This window comes from Lathyrus oleraceus, chromosome 2 (genome assembly GCF_024323335.1).
Source record: "Lathyrus oleraceus cultivar Zhongwan6 chromosome 2, CAAS_Psat_ZW6_1.0, whole genome shotgun sequence".
NCBI lineage: Eukaryota > Viridiplantae > Streptophyta > Magnoliopsida > Fabales > Fabaceae > Lathyrus > Lathyrus oleraceus.
Genome location: NC_066580.1, coordinates 111,450,453 through 111,470,587, shown reverse-complemented (window position 1 = coordinate 111,470,587; position 20,135 = coordinate 111,450,453). Strand labels below are relative to the sequence as shown.

The following is a 20,135-nucleotide window of genomic DNA, read 5'->3' as shown; positions in this document are numbered from 1 at the left end:
AGGTAATTAATGAAATCTGCATACCAAGGTACGTTACTTATTGCTAAGGAATTTTGGGAGTGCTCATAAGGATCTAGGTTATTATCTTCAATGGTTTCTACTCTAGCTATCAGTCTATCATAGGCGAAATCATCATTTATGGGTACTAGTTCAGATTTTAGATGTTCTAGCCTAGAAAGGTGATCGCCTACTACATTTTCAGTGCCTTTTTTATCTCTTATATCTAAATTGAACTCTTGTAGTAATAGAATCCATCGGAGTAACCTGGGCTTGGCATCTTTTTTACTTAATAGGTAACGAATGGCAGCATGATCAGTGTAAACTATAATTTTTGCTCCTACTAGATAAGATCTAAATTTGTCTATAGCGAATACTACAGCGAGTAATTCTTTTTCAGTTGTTGCGTAGTTAAGTTGGGCAGCATCTAGGGTTCTACTGGCATAATAAATGGCATGTAATTTTTTATCTTTCCTTTGTCCTAGAACGGCTCCAACTGCGTAATCACTAGCATCGCACATTATCTCAAAAGGTTCCGACCAATCGGGCGGTTTCATAATGGGTGCAGATACTAATGCTTGCTTTAAAAGATTAAATGCGTCATTACATTTTTCATCGAAAATGAATTCAGTATCTTTCATTAAAAGTCCAGTTAAAGGTTTGGTTATTTTGGAGAAGTCCTTAATAAAACGCCGGTAGAATCCAGCATGTCCAAGAAAGCTTCAGACTTATCTGATGGTTTTTGGGGGTTTTAGGTTTTCTATAACTTCTATTTTAGCTTTATCTACCTCTATGCCTTTTTCGGAAACTATATGTCCTAAAACTATTCCTTCGGTCACCATGAAATGACACTTTTCCCAATTTAGCACGAGGTTCACCTCCACGCATCTCTCCAGGATTTTCTCAAGGTTAGCAAGGCAATTGTGGAAATCGAATCCACAAACCGAGAAATCGTCCATAAACACTTCCATGATACCATCTAGGTAATCTGCGAAGATTGACATCATGCAGCGTTGGAAAGTAGTTGGGGCGTTACAGAGGCCGAAAGGCATTCGTCTGTAGGCAAAAGTTCCATAAGGGCATGTAAAGGTAGTTTTTTCTTGATCTTCGGGGTGGATAGGTATTTGGAAGAATCCAGAGTATCCATCTAGATAGCAGAAGTAAGAGTGTCTGGCTAGACGCTCCAACATTTGGTCTATAAATGGTAAAGGGAAATGATCCTTCCTAGTTGCTTTATTTAATTTTCTATAGTCTATACACATCTGTCATCCTCCTTCTAAACGTTTTGCTACATGTTTGCCTTTATCGTTTTGCACGACTGTGATGCCTCCCTTTTTAGGTACTACATGCACAGGGCTTACCCACTTACTATCCGAGATCTGGTAGATGATACCTGCCTCAAGTAACTTAAGAACTTCCTTTTTAACAACATCACTCATTATAGGGTTTATCCTTCTCTGATGTTCCCTAGAGGGTTTTGAATCTTCTTCGAGCGAAATTCGATGCATGCATACGGATGGGCTAATACCTTTCAGGTCAGAGATATTATATCCTAAAGCTGAGGGATATCTTCGTAAAACGTCTAAAAGTTGGTTCGTTTCCTCTTGGCTCAAGGTAGCACTAACTATAACTGGACGATTCATCTTTTCATCGAGGAACTCATATCTCAGGTTCTTAGGCAGTTCTTTAAGTTCTAAGGTTGGTTTCTTAGGGCATGGCATAGGATCTGGGGTAAGGGATAAACATTCGTAAAGGTTATCATCGATGTAGGGTTTCTTAAAGTCGTCATCTTCCCTTATGAGAGTTGATGGTAACTTGATTGTTTTTATAATTTCTTTTTATTCTAATTCTCTAACACATTCATCAATGATATCTAAGGCATAACATGAATCTCCCATCACAGGTGCCATAAGAAATTTCGAAAGTATAAATTATATTTTCTCGTCACCTACCTCAAATGTCAACTTTCCTTTCTTGACATCTATTATGGCTCCTGCAGTCGATAAGAATGGTCTACCTAGAAGGATTAGTATATCATTGTCCTCTTTGATGTCCATCACAATAAAATCAGTAGGGATAAATAACTGACCTATCCTAACAGGAACATCTTCTAAAATGCCTATCGGATACTTAACAGATCTATCGGCTAACTGAAGTGACATCTTAGTGGGTTGTAATTCTCCTAAGTTTAACCTCTCACAAACTGCTAAAGGCATTAGGCTCACACTAGCTCCTAAGTCTAGAAAAGCTTTTTCGATGACATGATTACCCAAAAGGCAAGGAATGGAGAAATTTCCAGGATCTTTATCTTTCTTTGCTAATTTGTCCTCGGAAATAGCATTACATTCCAAAGGCTTCGGATCGTCAAGTCTACGTTTGTTGGTAAGGATGTCTTTGAGAAACTTTGCATAAGAAGGTATTTGGGTGATGGCTTCTGTGAAAGGGATTTCTGCATGAAGTTTTTCTATAACTTTAATAAATTTTTGATACTGTTTATTGATCTAGGTTTGTTTGAGTCTTTGCGGATATGGTATAGGTGGTTTATATGGCGGGGTGGTACGTAAGTTTTATCTTTAGGTTCTTCTCCTTTCTCTCGACCTTCCTGGTTTTCAGATTCCTTTGGTTCCTTTACTTCATCCGTGGGTTTGGTACATTCCTTAGAAGTTTCAGGTTCACTCAATCTGGGGTTTGGTGGCTCATCATAAGCGTTCCCGCTTCGTAGGGTAATGGCATTGGCTTGTCCTCTCGGATTTTGTTGAGGTTGTCCAGGAAATTGTCCTCCAGGTGTAGTCTGAGGGGCTTGGTTTAAAGCTACCTGAGAGATCTGGATTTCAAGCATCTTAGTATGAGTAACTATTTGGTCAACCTTGGTTCCTAACTGAGTAATCAATTCGTTAACATGAATGTTTTGGTTCATGAACTCCTTGTTTTGTTGGGTTTGAGCGGTGATAAAATTTTCCATAATTTTCTCAAGGCTCGGCTTTGGTGGCACATGTTGCATGGGTTAATTTGATCTAGGGGCTTGATAACTAGGTCTCGGAGGTGCATTATTTTGGATTGGGTTATTGTTTTTATAGGAGAAGTTCGGGTGATTCCTCCATCCAGGGTTATAGGTATTCGAATATGGTTTCCCTTGGGTGTAGTTCACTTGCTCAGAGTGGGTTTCGTTTAATAGACTGCATTCTGCAGATTGGTGTCCTTTGGTTCCACATATCTCACAATCCGACGAAACTGCGGCTACAGTATTCGGGTTTATGTACATATGCTCGACTTTAAGGGCTAATGCGTCCATTTTAGCTTGCATCATGTCTATAGAGCTTAGTTCATGCACTCCTCCTTGGGCTTCCTTCTTCTCAACTGTCGCTCATTCAACTCCCCATGATTGATGGTTTTGAGCCATATCTTCGATGAGGGCACTAGCTTCAGGATAAGGTTTGTTCATCATAGTACCGCTTGCGGCAGCGTTGATGGTCATCTTTGTGTTGTAATGAAGTCCATTATAGAAGGTTTGAATGATTAACCAATTTTCTAAGCCATGATATGGGCATGCTCGTAACAACTCTTTATATCTCTCCCAAGCTTCGAACAGCGATTCTCCTTGGTTTTGGGTAAATCTAGTTATATGGTTTCGAAGAACGGTGGTCTTACTCGGGGGAAAATATCTAGCAAGAAAAACTCTTCTAAGGTTATCCCAAGTCGTAATGGAATTGGGTGGAAGGGAATCTAACCATGATAGGGCTTTATCTCTGAGGGAAAAAGGGAATAATCTTAAACGTATTGCCTCAGGAGAAGCTCCATTGGTTTTAAAAGTATCTGCTAACTAAAGAAATATTTTTAAATGTTGATTTGGGTTCTCAGTAGCGAGACCTGCGAATTGTCTTTGTTGCACTAGTTGCAACAGGGATGGTTTAAGTTCAAAATTATTAGCTGGGATGGTTGGGTTTACTATACTAGAACTAGGTTCTTCATTAGATGGTTGAGAGAAATCCTTAAGAGGTCTTTGGTTTTGATCTTCGGCCATAGCTCTCTTAATTCTGTGAAAGAATAAATGTGCGCGAGCGTAACGATCAGGTTCTGCTAGAGGGTATACTAAGTTTAAACTTCCGGTGCTGCGAGTTCTTCGCATTGACCGGCGGGAAATAGCCTAAGTCTAAACGATATAACAACTGGAAAATGAAATTTGACGAAATTGGTCCCCAGCAACGGCGCCAAAAACTTGATGCGTGCTTTTCGCAAGTATACGAACGCGTCAGAGTAATATAAAAGATTGTCGAATCCACAAAGACCAAGTGTCAATCTATCGTTATCTATTGTTATGGTGTTTATCAAAGGCAATCAAAATAGGTGTTTTTGGAGTGTGCAATGAAAAGTAAGGTATTGAAATAAATTTAATTAATAAAGACAGAGTCGAATGTAATTCACGTAATCAATTAATAATCCAAGTACTTGCTAATAGAATTACTTATGGGCAATGTTTCCTACTTTGAAAAGAACTAATTTAACAGGAACTGTCGCTTTCGCATATTCAGAACCGAGTTGTACTCCCTAATCAAACCCTCTTATTGTCACTTATAAAAAGGCGCGCATTGCGTTAGAGTAGTAAACCTATTTTTAAGAAATATAGTATCTTGACTAAGTTGAAAAGTATTGTAACCTGGATTTCTTAACCAAAAGAGGTTCTTACGAACCAGACTCTAAACTTATAAACACGTCCGAAAATAGTTTTAAAATCTCTTTTCTTCTTAATGTTAAAATCTCCTAATGAACTAAACAAAGCGCTTTCGCTGTTTTTGAAATAGTTAAAAGCAATTAAGTTTAAAAAGACGTTGGACGGCTTTCGATCTTACCCAACGGAATTGAAGTGCGGGAAAACTTAAGTTGAAAGTTAAAATAGCCCTTAAGTGCTTCTACGGACAATTGTACGGATTATCGGTTCAATTACGATCCTTACATTCTAACCTTATAGATTTAGTTAGACATGGTAAAGTAAAAGTGCATTAAAGTAAATAAAAGTAGTGGAAGTGCGGAAAGTAAATAAAAGTAGTACGAGTGCGAGGAAATAAATAATTTAAAGCGAGTGCGAGGAAATAAATAAAAGTAAAGCGAGTGCAGGAAATAAATAAAGTAAAGCGAGTGCGAGAAATAAATAAAGTAAAGCGAGTGCGGGAAATAAATAATGTAAAGCGAGTGCGGGAAATAAATAATTTAAAGCGAGTGCGAGGAAATAAATAATTTAAAGCGAGTGCGGGAAATAAATAAAGTAAAGCGAGTGCGGGAAATAAATAAAGTAAAGGAAAGTAATAAAAACCTGCTCCAATCGGAGGGTTGAGTAAATTGCAATGCGGAAATGAAAATGGCGGCAGGATTAACTTCCTTCCAGAGTGCTCCAAACTCGATTACAGACTCTATCACAGACTCGATTACACAATTGTGGTAACACTCCAATGCGAAGCGATTACCACTTTAAAATACTTAATATATGCCTAAGTGAAACAAAGTTGCTCTGAGTTTGCCTCTACTCTAAGTTTGGATGTTCGTCTGCTCTAAGTTTGGATGATTGTAAAAGTGAATTCGAGTTTCTATTTATAAGCAAGTAAAAAGATGGAAATGACTTGGATGCCCTTCAACTTGAAAATGGGATGGAAACTATTTTCCTCTTGTGGCGCCCGCCACTAGGCCAAAGTGAGGCGCCTTAGTGGAGGTAGTGGGGAACGTGGGAGTTGAGGGAAGTTGAGCTTGGACACGTCATGGCAGGGTCTGTGGCGCCAGCCATGGGGTAGGCCACAAGTACAAAATGCTGAATTTTAGGGTTTTTGGCTCTTTTTCACTCCTTTTCTCGATCGGGGCTCCGATTAAAGTAAAAACCTGAAAACAAAGGAAAACATAGCAATAACACAACAAAATGATAATAAAACAACTAGAATGCATGTGAATTCGGAGTCGAAAATACGGTAAATTTCAGTGTTATCAGTCGCCACCGTGCGTTATTTATCCCGAAGGAGGGAAAGGAAACGCTCGAAGTAAACCTAGAGAAAGGAAAGGAAAAGACAAGGTCTCGCAACCAAATCTTGGGTTCGGGAGTCGATTATACGAAGGGAAGGTATTAGCACCCCTACGCATCCGTAGTACTCTACGGGATCCACTCTTGTTGTTCTTGTCTAAAGGGTGTGTGTTTATCTAATGTACTATTTACTAAATGAAAGGGTCAAAAGAAAATGACTCGCATGGATGTTGCATCCACTGCATACGTATCTCATCTGAATATGAGAATCAGAGTCTTCGTAGCTCGGCTACCTATGGGTGAAAGAGAAGTGTGCTCGCTAAGACATCGCGTCTTATGCCTACGTATCTCATTTGGAATGAGAATCAAAGCAAAACGTAGTTCATCTAACTACGGGAACAAGGGTCTCGATTGCAACTGGGGCAAGAGAAAGGGAATGGTCTCAATCGCAACGAGGGCGAGAGAAAAGAATCGCAACAAGGGCGAAAGAAAGCAAGGATTAGTTGTTAGTTGTTAGTCAAACTCGGCAAGACATCGCATCTCGTGCCTACGTATCTCATCTGAACATGAGAATCAGAGTTGCCGTAGTTCGGCTAACTAGGGGTTGCCATCTGAACATGGACTTACAAAGGAGGACACCAGTTGTGTCAAAGGAGAGTGGGCAATGTGTTCACGTCCTAGCAGCAGGTGTTGCAGCTCGCTGAATCGAGTCTTAGGCAGTTACCTCTTTGCAATAGAACGGAGTGACATGCCACAGGATCGGAGATGCACGGAAGGTCTAAAAGAATGGGGAAGCACTGCCCTAGAGTTGTCATGCAATATGTACTTAAGTGTTAGGATTTACAAGTGGAGATATCTACCTAATGTTAGCATGCAAAGAATGAGGGAATTCTACCTATGTTATCATACAAAAGAATATGGGAATGCTACCTATGTTTTCATACAAAAGAATATGGGAATGCTACCTATGTTATCATACAAAAGGTTCTACCTAATGGGTGCTACCTAAACGGAACAAGAATCGACGGATGGAACAAGGATAGGAGTGGGGTAAAGGGTAGATGGCGATGCACAAAGCAATCGACTTACAGGTAGATGGCGATGCATGAAGCAATCGACTTACAAGAGAAATGGCGATGCATGAAGCAATCGACTTACAAAAGGATGGATGAATACGTGATGGTTCTGTTAAGTTTGAAAAATGATTACTCGACGTTGGATCGAGGTTTTGATCTTGTTTTGAAATGGTTATCGGATGTTTGTTTTATTTCTTGTATTAACAGATGAATAAAGAATGAAAGAATAAACATTATACACTTCATGGGAGAGGGATACATTTGTTATGAATGGGGGTTGTACATGGCAATCAAACAATAAAAATAAATGCCTCATACAACATACAAGTAGGCAATAGTTTAATCAGTAAGATAAATAGACAGGTATATGATCAAATCAAATAATCAAAGAATGAAATGAATGAGCATTAGACAATACATGAAAATTATAGACATGTTAAACAATTAAACAATAGAAGCATGGATGAAAGAAACAAGTATAAAAAATATCAGATGAAACTATGCACACAAAGGATCACTGAATAATTTAATCGGGAAATGATGCAAGGATCAAATAAAATCAAGATGAAATGCCTCTAATACATGGCACATGAGATGAACAAGGGAGGATCAAAAGATCTCTTCAATTGCCTTAAGCAATCCCTATTTCAAACATCAATCATAGAAAAGTCAACTGAAAAGTCAAGTCAACTTGAAAATTCTCAAATAAATAGTAAATTAATTCAATAAATTATGAAAAAATAAATTAAAAGAGGTGGGGTCAGGACATCATCATCCCCCAAAAAGATTTCAAAAATAATGAAAATTAGTGTACAAATTAATTGAAATAAAACAGAAGTCAAATGAAAAGTCAACCAAGGAAACTAGGTCAAAAATAAATCCAAAATAAATTAAAAGTGGGAAATAAAATTCCAATAAAAGGTCAGGTTGACCATGAGACATTGGTCAACCCTCATCCCAAAAATCAGAATCTAAAAATAATTTTAAGTCATGTAAATAAAAAGAATAAAAAAAGTGTACTTAAAAGGACTATTTGAAATAAATAATTGAAATAAAATATTAACATTAAATAAAATATGAAAATAAAAATTAAATAAATTAAATAAAACATTAAAGAATGTAAAATATATTTTTTGGTATTTTTATGAATAAATAAAATATTTTTTATTAATTAAATCAAAACAGAATAAAAAATGAATAAAAGAATTAAAGAAAGAAAATAGAAATGAAAATAAAGGATTAGTGTGTTAGTGGGCCTGAATACAGGGGGGGCGGATAGCAGCGCGCGTGCAGCCCAGGTCCAGCGGAATAAAATTCTGCATGTGACATAATTATAAAAATGTACATTTTGAAATAACATGTGACATGTGAATCAATTGGACATGCTTCCACTTATGCACTAGCGGACAAAACAAGGGGCGGACGACTGGGATTGTATGGGCGCGCGCGGGTTCGAACCGTGTCTAACGCAGACACGTGTTATTTTTCATGCAAATGAAAAAAAAATGCCCTACAGCCATGCATGCATACGCGTGAAACGCAGGAAAGTGAACAACAAGGTAGGCTCATGCAAGGATACGGCAAAAATTCAATGTTACAAAATTCCAACTTAGAGCAAAGCCTCATATTGAAAGGTTCATGGACAAACATGGTATATTGTTAACATGGAAAATAAGCATGATACAAGCATGGCCATGGCATGAAAAAGAAAAAAGTAGCAAGCATAAGCATAGTTAAATGCATGGTATGAGCATGAAATATTGATGAGCAAGCATGATGGCCATGGAAGAGAATGAGTGAAACGTTTACCTAGTGGATGCAAGGTCAATGGATGCAAGGTCCACTGCCCCTTGGTGTGGAGGAAATGGAAAGAGAAGAGATGCTACTTTGTGCTTTGAGAACTTGTGAAATGGAAAATGAGGAATGAATCTCTTGCTTGCCTTGCCTCCTTTGAAAATAGCAGCCAACACTTTTCAGATTAGGGTTTTAGAAGCTTAAGTATGTAGGGTTAGAGTGCCCTTAATGGGCTTGAAAGGCTTGGTTTGGTTCATGACAAAATGATGCAAAAAGTGGTGCAAAAGGTGAGGTGTATTAGAAGATCTAATTGTGGTAAAGCTTAAGTGAGTTGACAACAAAAGTACATAAAGCAAATGGCCAAATGAGGAAATGCAAGGGTTGGTTGGTTTATGCAGCAAGACATGGAAATAAGTCCAACAGGGTGACTTTAAGACTTTATATCTTGATGAATACATGTCCAAATGGCAAGGCAATGCAAACAGTAGAAAGAGGGCATGGAGCTTAACATCTTTCATGTTGAATACAACTTGAAATGATGAGTGGAAAGAGATGAAAAATGGCCATAAAGTTCAGGTTCCATAGCTGCAAAATGGTTGGGTCAGTTTGGCCTAAATGCTGTCAAAAAATTCAGTCTATGATACCAACTTTAGATGAGTGTATCTTTCAAACCAATGATCCAAATGGGATGATTTCAAAAGGATGTTCAAGAGGAAATAACAAGGTACAACTGTCATGAAGAAAGTATTTTCAAAACATGCCTTGAAGTGCAAGAAATCTGGCCATAAAGTCTTGACAAATTTTGCAAATTTTGGACTTAGAAAATTTTCCAAGTGTTCTAAAATAATGTCTTACTTTGACCAAGTCTAACTTTCTCAATTTTAATCCAAATGAAACAAACTTTATATCTCTAGAAAGATTGGAACAAGAGGAACAACTTTCATGTTGGAGAAATTTTCAAATGGAGCTTGCATCTTGATGGAATATAGGCTTAAAGTGGGTGCAAAAACCATAAAAACTTGCCTTAAATGGAAAGTCAACTATTTCCAAATTTAGTAACTTTTCCAACTCCTGATTAAATGATGAATCCATGATCCAACCTTGATCAAATTTCACATGTAGGCTCCCTTAGGCATGAATTTTGATATTCCACTTTCAAAATGTCAGGAGTTGACTTTTTTGGCCCCACAGTTGACTTTTCCCAAACTGTCTGATTTCTGATTCCATTGATCAATTGAAGCACCTCTGGCTCAAATAAAGAGCTGATTTTTTGCATGTAGATCCTTGTGGACATGTGGAGGGCCATGGAAATGAGTTTCACTCAAGGAATCAGAAATAAACCAATTTTATACCAAAACCTAGTTTTAGGGCAAAAATGACTAGGAATTGATTGCACTGATTGCCAATGAATCTTTTTGTGATAATTGTGAATCTTCCTAGGCCAAGATGCCTCTTTAATCATGACATGAATGAGCCCCTTCACTTCCAACCAAACATTTCTTGTTGCAGATAGCCACGAAACCCTGATTTTTGATTAAATCCATATGCACACTCTGAGAGCTTTGAATCTTCCACTGATGAACTAGGGACCATCATAAGACATATGGAACACCTCGAGACTTGTATATTTGGAGAATGAAGTTCAATTCTCAGTCTTGCCTTGTGTGGGCTCCTTCTGGTAAGGAGTGATCAATCAAACCCTGATTTCCCAAGTCACTGATGCAGTATGCAATGAGTATGACCTATTATGATGCTAATAAGGTGAAACAATAATCCCATGCTTTCCATGAAAAATGAAGGGTAAATTTTGGGGTATTACACAGATCACTTGAGTAAATTTCAAGGGCTCTTTGAACAGATGTCAGGAATGAGTATCAAATTTGATGAACTTTTGGAAGTATTTCTATTGTTATCTTTACCAGAGTTTTGGGAGACGTTTCGGGTTTCTTTCATAAGTTCTGCTCCTAGAGTTTTTTTTTCTTTGAGAACTGCTAAGGGTGGTATTCTTAATAAGGAGATGAGAAGTAAGGCATATGGTTCTTCATCTCAATCCGAGGTACTTGTCACTGAAAATAGGGGGAAGTTATAAAAAGAAATCGAATAGTGGTAGAGAGAATAGCATAAGCAAGTCCAAACCGCGATACAAGAATTTGGAGTGTCATTATTGTCACAAAATATGACACGTACATAAGTATTGCTATCAGTGGAAAAGAGATAACAAATGTAATAAGGGTAAGTCTAAACAAAGAGATCATGAAGATCATGATGATGATCGTGTTACTATTGCTACTAGTGATGATCTTGTTATTCTTCATGATCATGAGTCTGTTAATCTTGTATCAGACAAGAGCATGTGGATAGTTGACAGTGGTGCTACATTGCATGTTACACCTAGGAAGGATTTCTTCACATCTTATACTTCTGGTGATTTTGGAGTGTTGAAGATGGGTAATTATGGTGTATCTAAGGTAATTAGTGTTGGTGATGTTTGCTTGCAAACTAACATGGGAATGTGGTTGTTTCTTAGAGGTGTCAAACATGCTCTAGATGTCCATTTTAATTTGATCTTTGTTCATATGCTAGATGGTTGTGGTTATAATAATCACTTTGGCTCTGAAAAATGGAAACTCAACAAAGGTAACTTGGTTGTGGCTAGAGGGGAAAAGCTTTATAAACTACATTGGACAAAAGTTTTGGTTGCTAGGGACAGGGTTAATGTTATATACATGGAAGCATCTTTGTGGCACCGAAGAATTAGTCATATTAGTGAAAAGGGGCTTAATGTTTTGGTCAAAAAGGATGTTATTCTTGGATTAAAGAATGTAGATTTTGAGAAGTGTTCTCATTGCATGGATGGTAAATAGACTAGAGTATTTTTCAAGAGACATCCTCCTTCAAGGAAGTCAAAGTTGCTTCAATTGGTACGTTTTGATATTTGTGGTTCATTAAAGGTAAAATTCTTTAGTGATTCACTTTATTTTGTTACTTTTATTGATGATTGCTCCAGGAAACTATGGTTTTATGCCTTGAAGATAAAAGACCAAGTGTTGGAAAAGTTCAAATATTTCATGCTTTGGTTGAGAGGCAGACATGCGATAATATGAAATGTGTTCGTTCAGACAATGGTGGAGAGTATTCTGGACCATTTGATTTCTATTGCAAGCAACATGGTATTGCACATGAAAAGACTCCTCCTAAAACTCCTCAATTTAATGATTTATCATAGAGGATAAATCAAACACTAATTGAGAGAGTAAGGTGTATGCTCTATAAAGCTAAGTTTCCTAATGATTATTAGGGGCGAGGCACTTTACACGGCAATGCATGTTCTTAATCTCACTCCTACTGGTACTTTGAATAGTGAAGTTCCAGACAAAATTTGGTTTGGAAAGAATGTCAAGTATGATCATTTGAGAATCTTTGGTTGTAAGGCTTTTGTGGATATTCTAAAGGATGAAAGATCCAAGTTGGATGCAAAGTCAAAACAATATATCTTCATCGGCTATGGGCAAGATGATTTTGGTTACAAGTTGTATGATCCTATATGGAAGAAGCTTATTTGAATCCGTGATGTGGTTTTTATGGAAGACCAAACTATTGAAAACATTGATAAGGTAGATAAGGCTACACCCAAGAAGGATATCAGTTTGTCTAATATTGATCCAGTTCGGTTACCTAGTTATAATCTAGATGCTATTGGTGGTGATGATCACAATGGTGAGTCATATGATTATGTTGATGATCAACAACTTGGAGATGAGGTGAATATTCCAACTAATGATGGTGAAGGGGAGAGTGATTTGTCACATGATGAGAATCTTGGTGAAGCTCTAGAATCATCTCAAGTTCAACTTAAGAGGTCTAACAAGCAGAGATAACCTTCTATAAGGTATAATTTTGATGAGTATGTGACATTGGTTGATGAGAGTGAACTCGAGAATTTTAAAGAGGCCATGGAAAGTGATAAAAATCAAAAGTGAATGGATGAAGTGCATGATGAGATGAAATCATTGAATGATAATCACACTTATGATTTACTGAAGCTTCCTAAAGGCAAAAGAGCTTTGGAAAAAAATGGATTTATAGGGTTAAACATGAGAGCAACTCTAAGTCTCCAAGATATAAATCCAGATTACTGGTGAAAGGTTTCCGTAAAATAATGGGTGTTGATTTTAATAATATTCTCTCACCTGTTGTAAAGATCTCATCAATTAGAATCGTGTTGAGTTTGCCTGCTACTCTTGATTTAGAGGTTGAGCAAATGGATATGAAAACTGATTTTCTTCATGGTGATTTGGAGGAAGAGATCTACATGAAACAACCTGGTGATTTTCAAGTTAAAGATAAAGAAGATCATGTGTGTAAATTGAGAAAAAGTTTATATGGGTTGAAGCAAGCTCCAAGGCAGTGGTACAAGAAGGTTGACCCTATTATATGTGACAAAGGATACCAGAAGACTACTTCAGATCATTGCGTATTTGTTAGAAAATTTTCTAAAGATGACTTAATTATCCTATTGTTATATGTTGTTGATATACTTATTGTAAGGAAAAGTATTTCTAACATTAACAGGTTAAAGAAGAAATTTGGAGAGTCATTTTCCATGAAAGACATGAGAGCATCTAAACATATTCTTAGCATTAGAATCATGCGTGACATAAAAGAGAAGAAACTTTTGATGTCACAAGAATATTATATCGAAATAGTGCTGCAAAGGTTCAAAATGGAAAGTTCTAAGGCGATAAGCAATCCTCTCGCTACTCATTTCAAGTTGAGTTCTAACTAAAGTCCTTCATGTGAAGATGAAGTATTTGATATGAAATGTATTCCTTATGTGTTTGCTATGAGTAGTTTAATATATGCAATGATGTGTACAAGACTAGATATATCACATGTTGTTGGTATAGCCGGTAGATTTTTGTAAAACGTAGGTAGAGAGCATTGGAATGTTGTAAAATGGATTTTAAGGTATCTTTGCGGTACTATTTCTACACGGCTTTGTTTTGAAGAAGATAAGTCTACTCTAGTAGGATACTCTGACTCTAATATGGATAGAAACATTGATTCCAGAAAGTCCACTTCGGGCTACATGATTAAATTTGCAGGGGGAGCTATGGCTTGGCAGTCCAAATTACAAAAGTGTGTAGCACTGTCTACTACAGAGGTTGAGTTTATTATAACTACCGAAGCATGCAAAGAGTTACTATGGTTGAAGAATTTTTTGCATGAGTTTGGTTTTGTTCAAGACAAATATGTGTTGTTTGTTTATAGTCAAAGTACTATTCATCTTGGTAAGAATATGACTTTTCATAATAGGTCCAAACACATTTATGTGAGATATAATTGGATACATGATCTTTTGGATGTTAGTTGTTGGAGTTAGCTAAAGTTCATGCAGATGATAATGATTCTGATATGATGACTAAAGCATTACCAAGAGGAAAATTTGAAGCTTGTTGTGATATCGTCAGTTTGGCGATTTCCTCCACATAGCTGCGAGGGGAAGATTTATTGAGTTTAGGCTCCCTTCCTATGTGGAGAAATACCCAAATATGATTAGCTCATTTGTATCACTTATTAGATGATCAATTTATGATTAAGAGAAATAGAGAGAAAATAAGGATTCAAAAGAGAGAAAAGATGAGAGAAACTCAGTCTCATTTTTCTGCAACCATTCTCACTAATCGAAGATCCCGGATTCGTTAACTGTCGGATCGAGCTTAAATTTGGAGCGAATGTTTGTAACACATGTATCTAACTTTTGATTGTTAAGAATTTCAAAACAACGTTTGAGGTGAGAGTTATCTGCTTCACACTAAAGTTGTAGATTTGGAAAAAAAATCATCTTTTTTATTCTTATTGTAAGCTAGTTTGCTTTGTGATTTGCGGTTGTTAGCACTAGTTTGTGAATCATTTTAAGACTCTCTTGCACCCTTAATTGATTATAGTGAAGTTATTTCTTTGGTTGGACAAATCATGGTTTTTACTTTCATATTGAGGGGTTTTCCATGTTAAAAATATCGGTGTTCTTTGGTGCCTTTATTTATTTGATTTATCATCTTATATTTGTTGTTGATCATCAAGGTTCCTACAAATCTGGGGAATTTTATATCCGATTTATATTGGTCTGTTATTGTGTCTTAATTTCTCATCAATATAATGTTAAATTTATATTAACGTTAACGATTATCTATGTAATATTTATTTTGATATTAATGTTAAACTTATGTGTTTGTTTATTTTTCGTTATGTCTGTCATTATTCTTGGTTGTTTCTGGTTTGAACTAACATGACATAAATTATGTGTCCGTACAAAAATGCATCTCTAGACTAAAAATTTTAATAAAACAATGGTTTCCCATCCATTAGCATTGAGGAGTGTGTAAAAAAGATGTGTTCGAAGTGACGTCTTCAAACGCTAAGGATAGTTGTGACTATTCACGATAGGACCCCTAAGAATAAAAAGAACAATGTGCTTTGGCTTCATTTACAATTTTAATATTGTATTTTTATTTTAAAATTTGGTAATTTATATTTTGGTATAAAGACATTGCTCAATCAACAAATAACTTATTACATCATCAACATCACATACCACATCATCCAATAGTAAACATAGTTGTATATTTTATGTGGTCAGGTGTTAACTTTTAAATATCTCCAAAGGTTAGAAAGGATGTTTAATTTATGGATTGGTGCATAAAACTTTTTATAATGTTTGAACTTGAAAGATAAGAATAAAGTGAGTAATGGAAGCCAGTTGGAAAGGTTAGCACATGCACATCTTTTGGCTTAACTTGCACATGCATTTTGCCATATTGTCTCCTTTTTTTTCACAAGAAGATAGGCAACAACAAATTATATTTGATTCCTTCTTTAACTACTACCTCACCTGTCCATTTTGTCCATTTCATAAATTCATGCTAATCCAAAATGGATCATGCATTGCAGATTCCTCACAACATTGATATGATGCCAACCTTCCCCCTTGTAGTATCCAAATCCCTTTTCATAACTTTATATTAAAGTACGTTTGCTTTCAATGAATCACTTATAACTAGTAGATTTTCAAACTAGTTAATTAATATAGTTTGGACTAACTTTTGACATGTGAAATTGGAGTGAAGAGTATATGCATTTTTATAAATTATCCTTAATCTTGATTTCAAAGAGAAGCAATACTTGTAAACAAATGATTGGTAATTGATTCCAATTACTCAATTGTCATCTGCAAAAACTTGTAAACTTGGCTCAACAGAATTAATGAAATATATTGAAATGAATGAATCAAATTAGTAGCTTCAGCTACACATATCAAAAGTTAACTGAAAGGAGAAAAACATGAAACAAATATTCAGTTTTTCAGCAAAACTCCTTAAAAAGTGCTACAGAGAGAGTATGAAATTAATCATGGAAGAAAACTACACCATGAAAAATGATAATCAAGTTCCACATAGAAAAAACCATCACAAGAAAGCAATTAGAATCACAATACACACAGAGAACCACCATACAATTACAAATTATGTACAAAATCAAACATGATCGATCATCTACCATCGGCCGACGTGAAAGAATCGGCAAATCCATATGGACGAGTAGGTATACTTGTTTGCGTGTTATCCAAACTTGGAAGAAGCGAAGAAGAAGACGTCGACTCCAATTGACTTGCACCTTCATAAGCCTGCCATTTCTTGAGTGCTTGTGGTAAAGACAAGTCAAGGTCGATACCATATATATCTTCGGAATTTGAATCAGATGGTTTCCATTGTTCAACAAGAGACGAAAGCACGTTAACCGCGTGTCCCATGTCTGGTCTTTGATATGGCTCCCTTGCACTGCAGTGACCAGCTAACTCTGCTACGGTGTGAATACTAGCGAGTGTTTCCTCGTTGATGTCAATTGTGGGGTCGATGGACTTGCGGAATGAGTCCTTATCTAAGTACATTCTTCGGAACCATGCTACAAGGTGCATGCTATCCTCAGGTTGGCTCTCGTCAAGTGCTTTTCTTCCGGTTATCAGCTCCATCAATATTACTCCAAAGCTGAACACGTCAACTTTAGTTGTCACACGGCCGGTAACTGCACAAGTCAGTGTTAAGAGACATTTTCCGAAAAATCAAACATCCAAGAATGATCAAAATTAAACATATGCATTCAGAATTTTTGTACTATCAAATAAACACAACCGTTCAATCAAATACGCCACACGCATAGCCGATTTTACAAATTGAATATGAACAACATTTTTGGACACAAGTTACATTATTGAATTTCTATTAACAGCATGAAGTTGCATTATTGACTTTCTATTAACAGCATGAAATTGCATTATTGACTTTCTATTAACAGCATGAAGTTGCATTATTGACTTTCTTAGTTATGTAGCTACATTCAAACCAAGTCAATATATTGATCAAGGTGTTGATTATATCTACTTTTTATTTGGTATTACTAACTAAAAAAGAGCATAGAACACCGAGAACAAGTGATGGAAAGGAAAGAAAAAGAACTAAAATAACATACCTGCATATTCCGGAGCTAAATATCCAAAAGTTCCTGCAATTCTTGTTTCAATTGAGGCTTTCCCTTCGGGAGCGAGACGCACAAGACCAAAATCTGCGACCTTGGCCCTCATATCATCTCCAAGGAGAATGTTTGAAGGTTTTAAGTCTCTGTGTATGAAGCTTTGATGAGCCAAGCTATGAAGGTACTCAACACCCCTGGCGACATCTAAGGCAATGATCAATCTCCTATTCCACGCAAGTGGTTCGAGCCCTTCATCCGGCCAATTAAAAATATATCTACTTAAGGTCCCCTGAGGCATGTACTCATACACAAGAAGCTTCTCGTTCCCATCCAAGCAGTATCCGAGAAGAGCAACAAGATGACGGTGACGAACCTTTGTCAAAACAGCAATTTCAGACTTAAATTCTGACGCACCCTTGCCGGCTATTGCCCCACACTCCATTCTTTTCACTGCAATTCTTGTACCATCATGGAGTTCACCTTTATAAACCGTTCCAAAACCTCCTTGTCCCAATATATTTTTCTCGCTGAAATTGTTTGTAACACTCCTTAAAACCTGTATTGAAATGACCATGTTTCCCGCTTCAACCATTTGAATATCTCCCACCTCACCATTGGGCACAGCGTGGCCTTCACTCACACCTCCAACACTGACACTCGAACCTGCAACTGTTATCTTCACACTTTCGTTATCCGATCCAGAATGTCGAGGGTGAATAACTAGTGCATTCGGACTCTGAACCCTACTTAACTTCTTTTGCTTCAACCTTAGCAAGCAGAAAACAAAGAAACCAATCAAAGAGGCCACAAAAACAGCACCAACAACAGCAAACACAATCAATCCTACACGAGACGAAGACTTTTTGCCGCCATTTCCAGAACTCCCACCATTTCCGTCACTCACATCGGTACCATTAGGAGACAGTGAACCCTGAGGTGAAAGACTGCTCTTATCCTTCCCCATATCAATGTTCCCACTAGTAGTCACAACTACATTCCTCTTAAAACTAGGTGTTTTTCCATAGAGATGATTGTTTGCAACATTCAACTGAGTTAGCATAGGCAAAGTAGTAAGCTCATTAGGAATCAAACCCGTGATATTGTTATCGGACAGAATAAGTCTTTGCAGCGACTTAAGCTTAGCAAACTCCGGAGATATCACACCGCTAAGACCCATCTTTTGAAAATTAACAACACTAATGTTCCCATCACTACAAGTAATCCCAATCCAATTAACACAAGGATCATTCCCCTTCCAACTCTCAGCAAACTTCAAAGGATAACCCATAACCCCAACAATAGAAAGAAGCACCTGCACCCTAGGATCACAATCACCAGGACTAGACAAACAAAAGCTATTAGAATCCTTAACATTATCAACCTCAACCCCAGCACCAAAATCAGGCACAGGACCCTGAAACAAGTTATTAGTCAAGTTCACAACTTTAAGCGACTTCAAGCTAACCAATGAACTGGGAACAACACCAGTGAAAGAGTTATCTCTTAAACTCAAAACCTCTAAATCCTTCAACCCTTCAAAACCAGGTAAAGGACCGTTAAAAGCATTAGAATGCAACCAAACCTCAGTCAAAGAAGTCATATTCTGCAAAACCTCAACCGACCCAGTAAGCTTACCATCACTCTTCTGACCATTCAACCACAAAGACTCAACCTTTAAACCAGAAAAGCTCTTCGGCAACACACCCTCAAGATTATTGAAGGCTAAATGCAAAAGGGTCAGAACAGGAAAAACATCATCACCCAAAAAATCCGGTAACTTACCCTTCACATTAGCATTGTTAGCAGAAAAATTCTGAAGCGAAGAAGCATCTTTAAGAGACACGGGAATCTCCCAAGGCTCAAAAGGATTATCATCGATCTCTACAGAAACAAGCTGAGACATACCAGCAAAAAAATCGCCGGGAATCACTGTAAAACGGTTACTACTCGCCATGAAAACTTGAAGAGAGTTTAACCCGTTTAAACTCGGGAGAGGACCCGAGAAATTGTTGAACTGAAGCTCCAAGTGTTGTAACTCGGTTAAGTTGTTGAGGCTCCGAGGGATTGTGCCGTGGAGATTCTGACGACCGATTTGGATTCGAGTAACCCGGTTATCGCCGGAGCATGAAACGTGGGTCCATTTACATGGATCCGGGTCGGACCAACCGAGTGAAGCGGGCGGGTTGATATTTCTTTTGAGAGATAACATGACTGAAGCGTCGTCGTTTTGGGAGTGAGTGAAGAGGGTAATAATGAAGAGGAAGAAAGAAAAAGTTAAAGGGTTTAGTACTATGATGTTTTTCTTCATGTTGTTGTTGTTGTGGAAGAGAAGAGAAGAAGGTGGTGTTTTGTTTTTGGTTAGTTTTAGTTTAAAGAGTGAGAAAAATGGGAAGAGAAGTAATGCACATGCAGGTGGGGTCCATGTAAGTTGTCATGAAGAAAGTTTGAGAGGCTGTTCTGTACTGTCATGTGTGTGTATGATTCTGGTATGTATGGGCCACCTTCTCCTCCTCCTCATCTTCATTTATAATTTATACTTTTTTATATATGCACAAAAGTGAAGAATTTAAACATTTACAGCTCATTAGTGTCTGGAAATTTGCAAAAATATTCTACTTTAAATATTTTATTTTTAAAATTAAAAAGGATAAATTTATTTGTAATCCTCTTAAATATTTTATAAATAATTTCACTTATATTTTATTTCTTTTATAATTTAGTACGATTTTTAAATTTAA

General features: G+C 37.0%; 1 protein-coding gene and 1 non-coding gene across 2 annotated transcripts; one reads left to right on the top strand and one right to left on the bottom strand.

Annotated features, from left to right (window-relative positions):
* Positions 1-3,527: 3,527 nt before the first annotated feature.
* Positions 3,528-3,634, top strand: LOC127124467 (small nucleolar RNA R71). The gene has a single exon (XR_007803954.1). It is a non-coding gene; the product is annotated as a small nucleolar RNA R71 (small nucleolar RNA).
* Positions 3,635-16,210: 12,576 nt separating this feature from the next.
* LOC127118359 (receptor protein kinase TMK1) lies at positions 16,211-19,898 on the bottom strand. The gene is made up of 2 exons (XM_051048540.1): positions 17,395-19,898; positions 16,211-16,950 (listed from the first exon to the last, which is right to left on the bottom strand). Exons 1-2 carry the CDS (start codon positions 19,703-19,705, stop codon positions 16,418-16,420), a joined length of 2,844 nt encoding a protein of 947 aa, XP_050904497.1. The 5' UTR covers positions 19,706-19,898; the 3' UTR covers positions 16,211-16,417.
* Between the last annotated feature and the right edge of the window lie 237 nt (positions 19,899-20,135).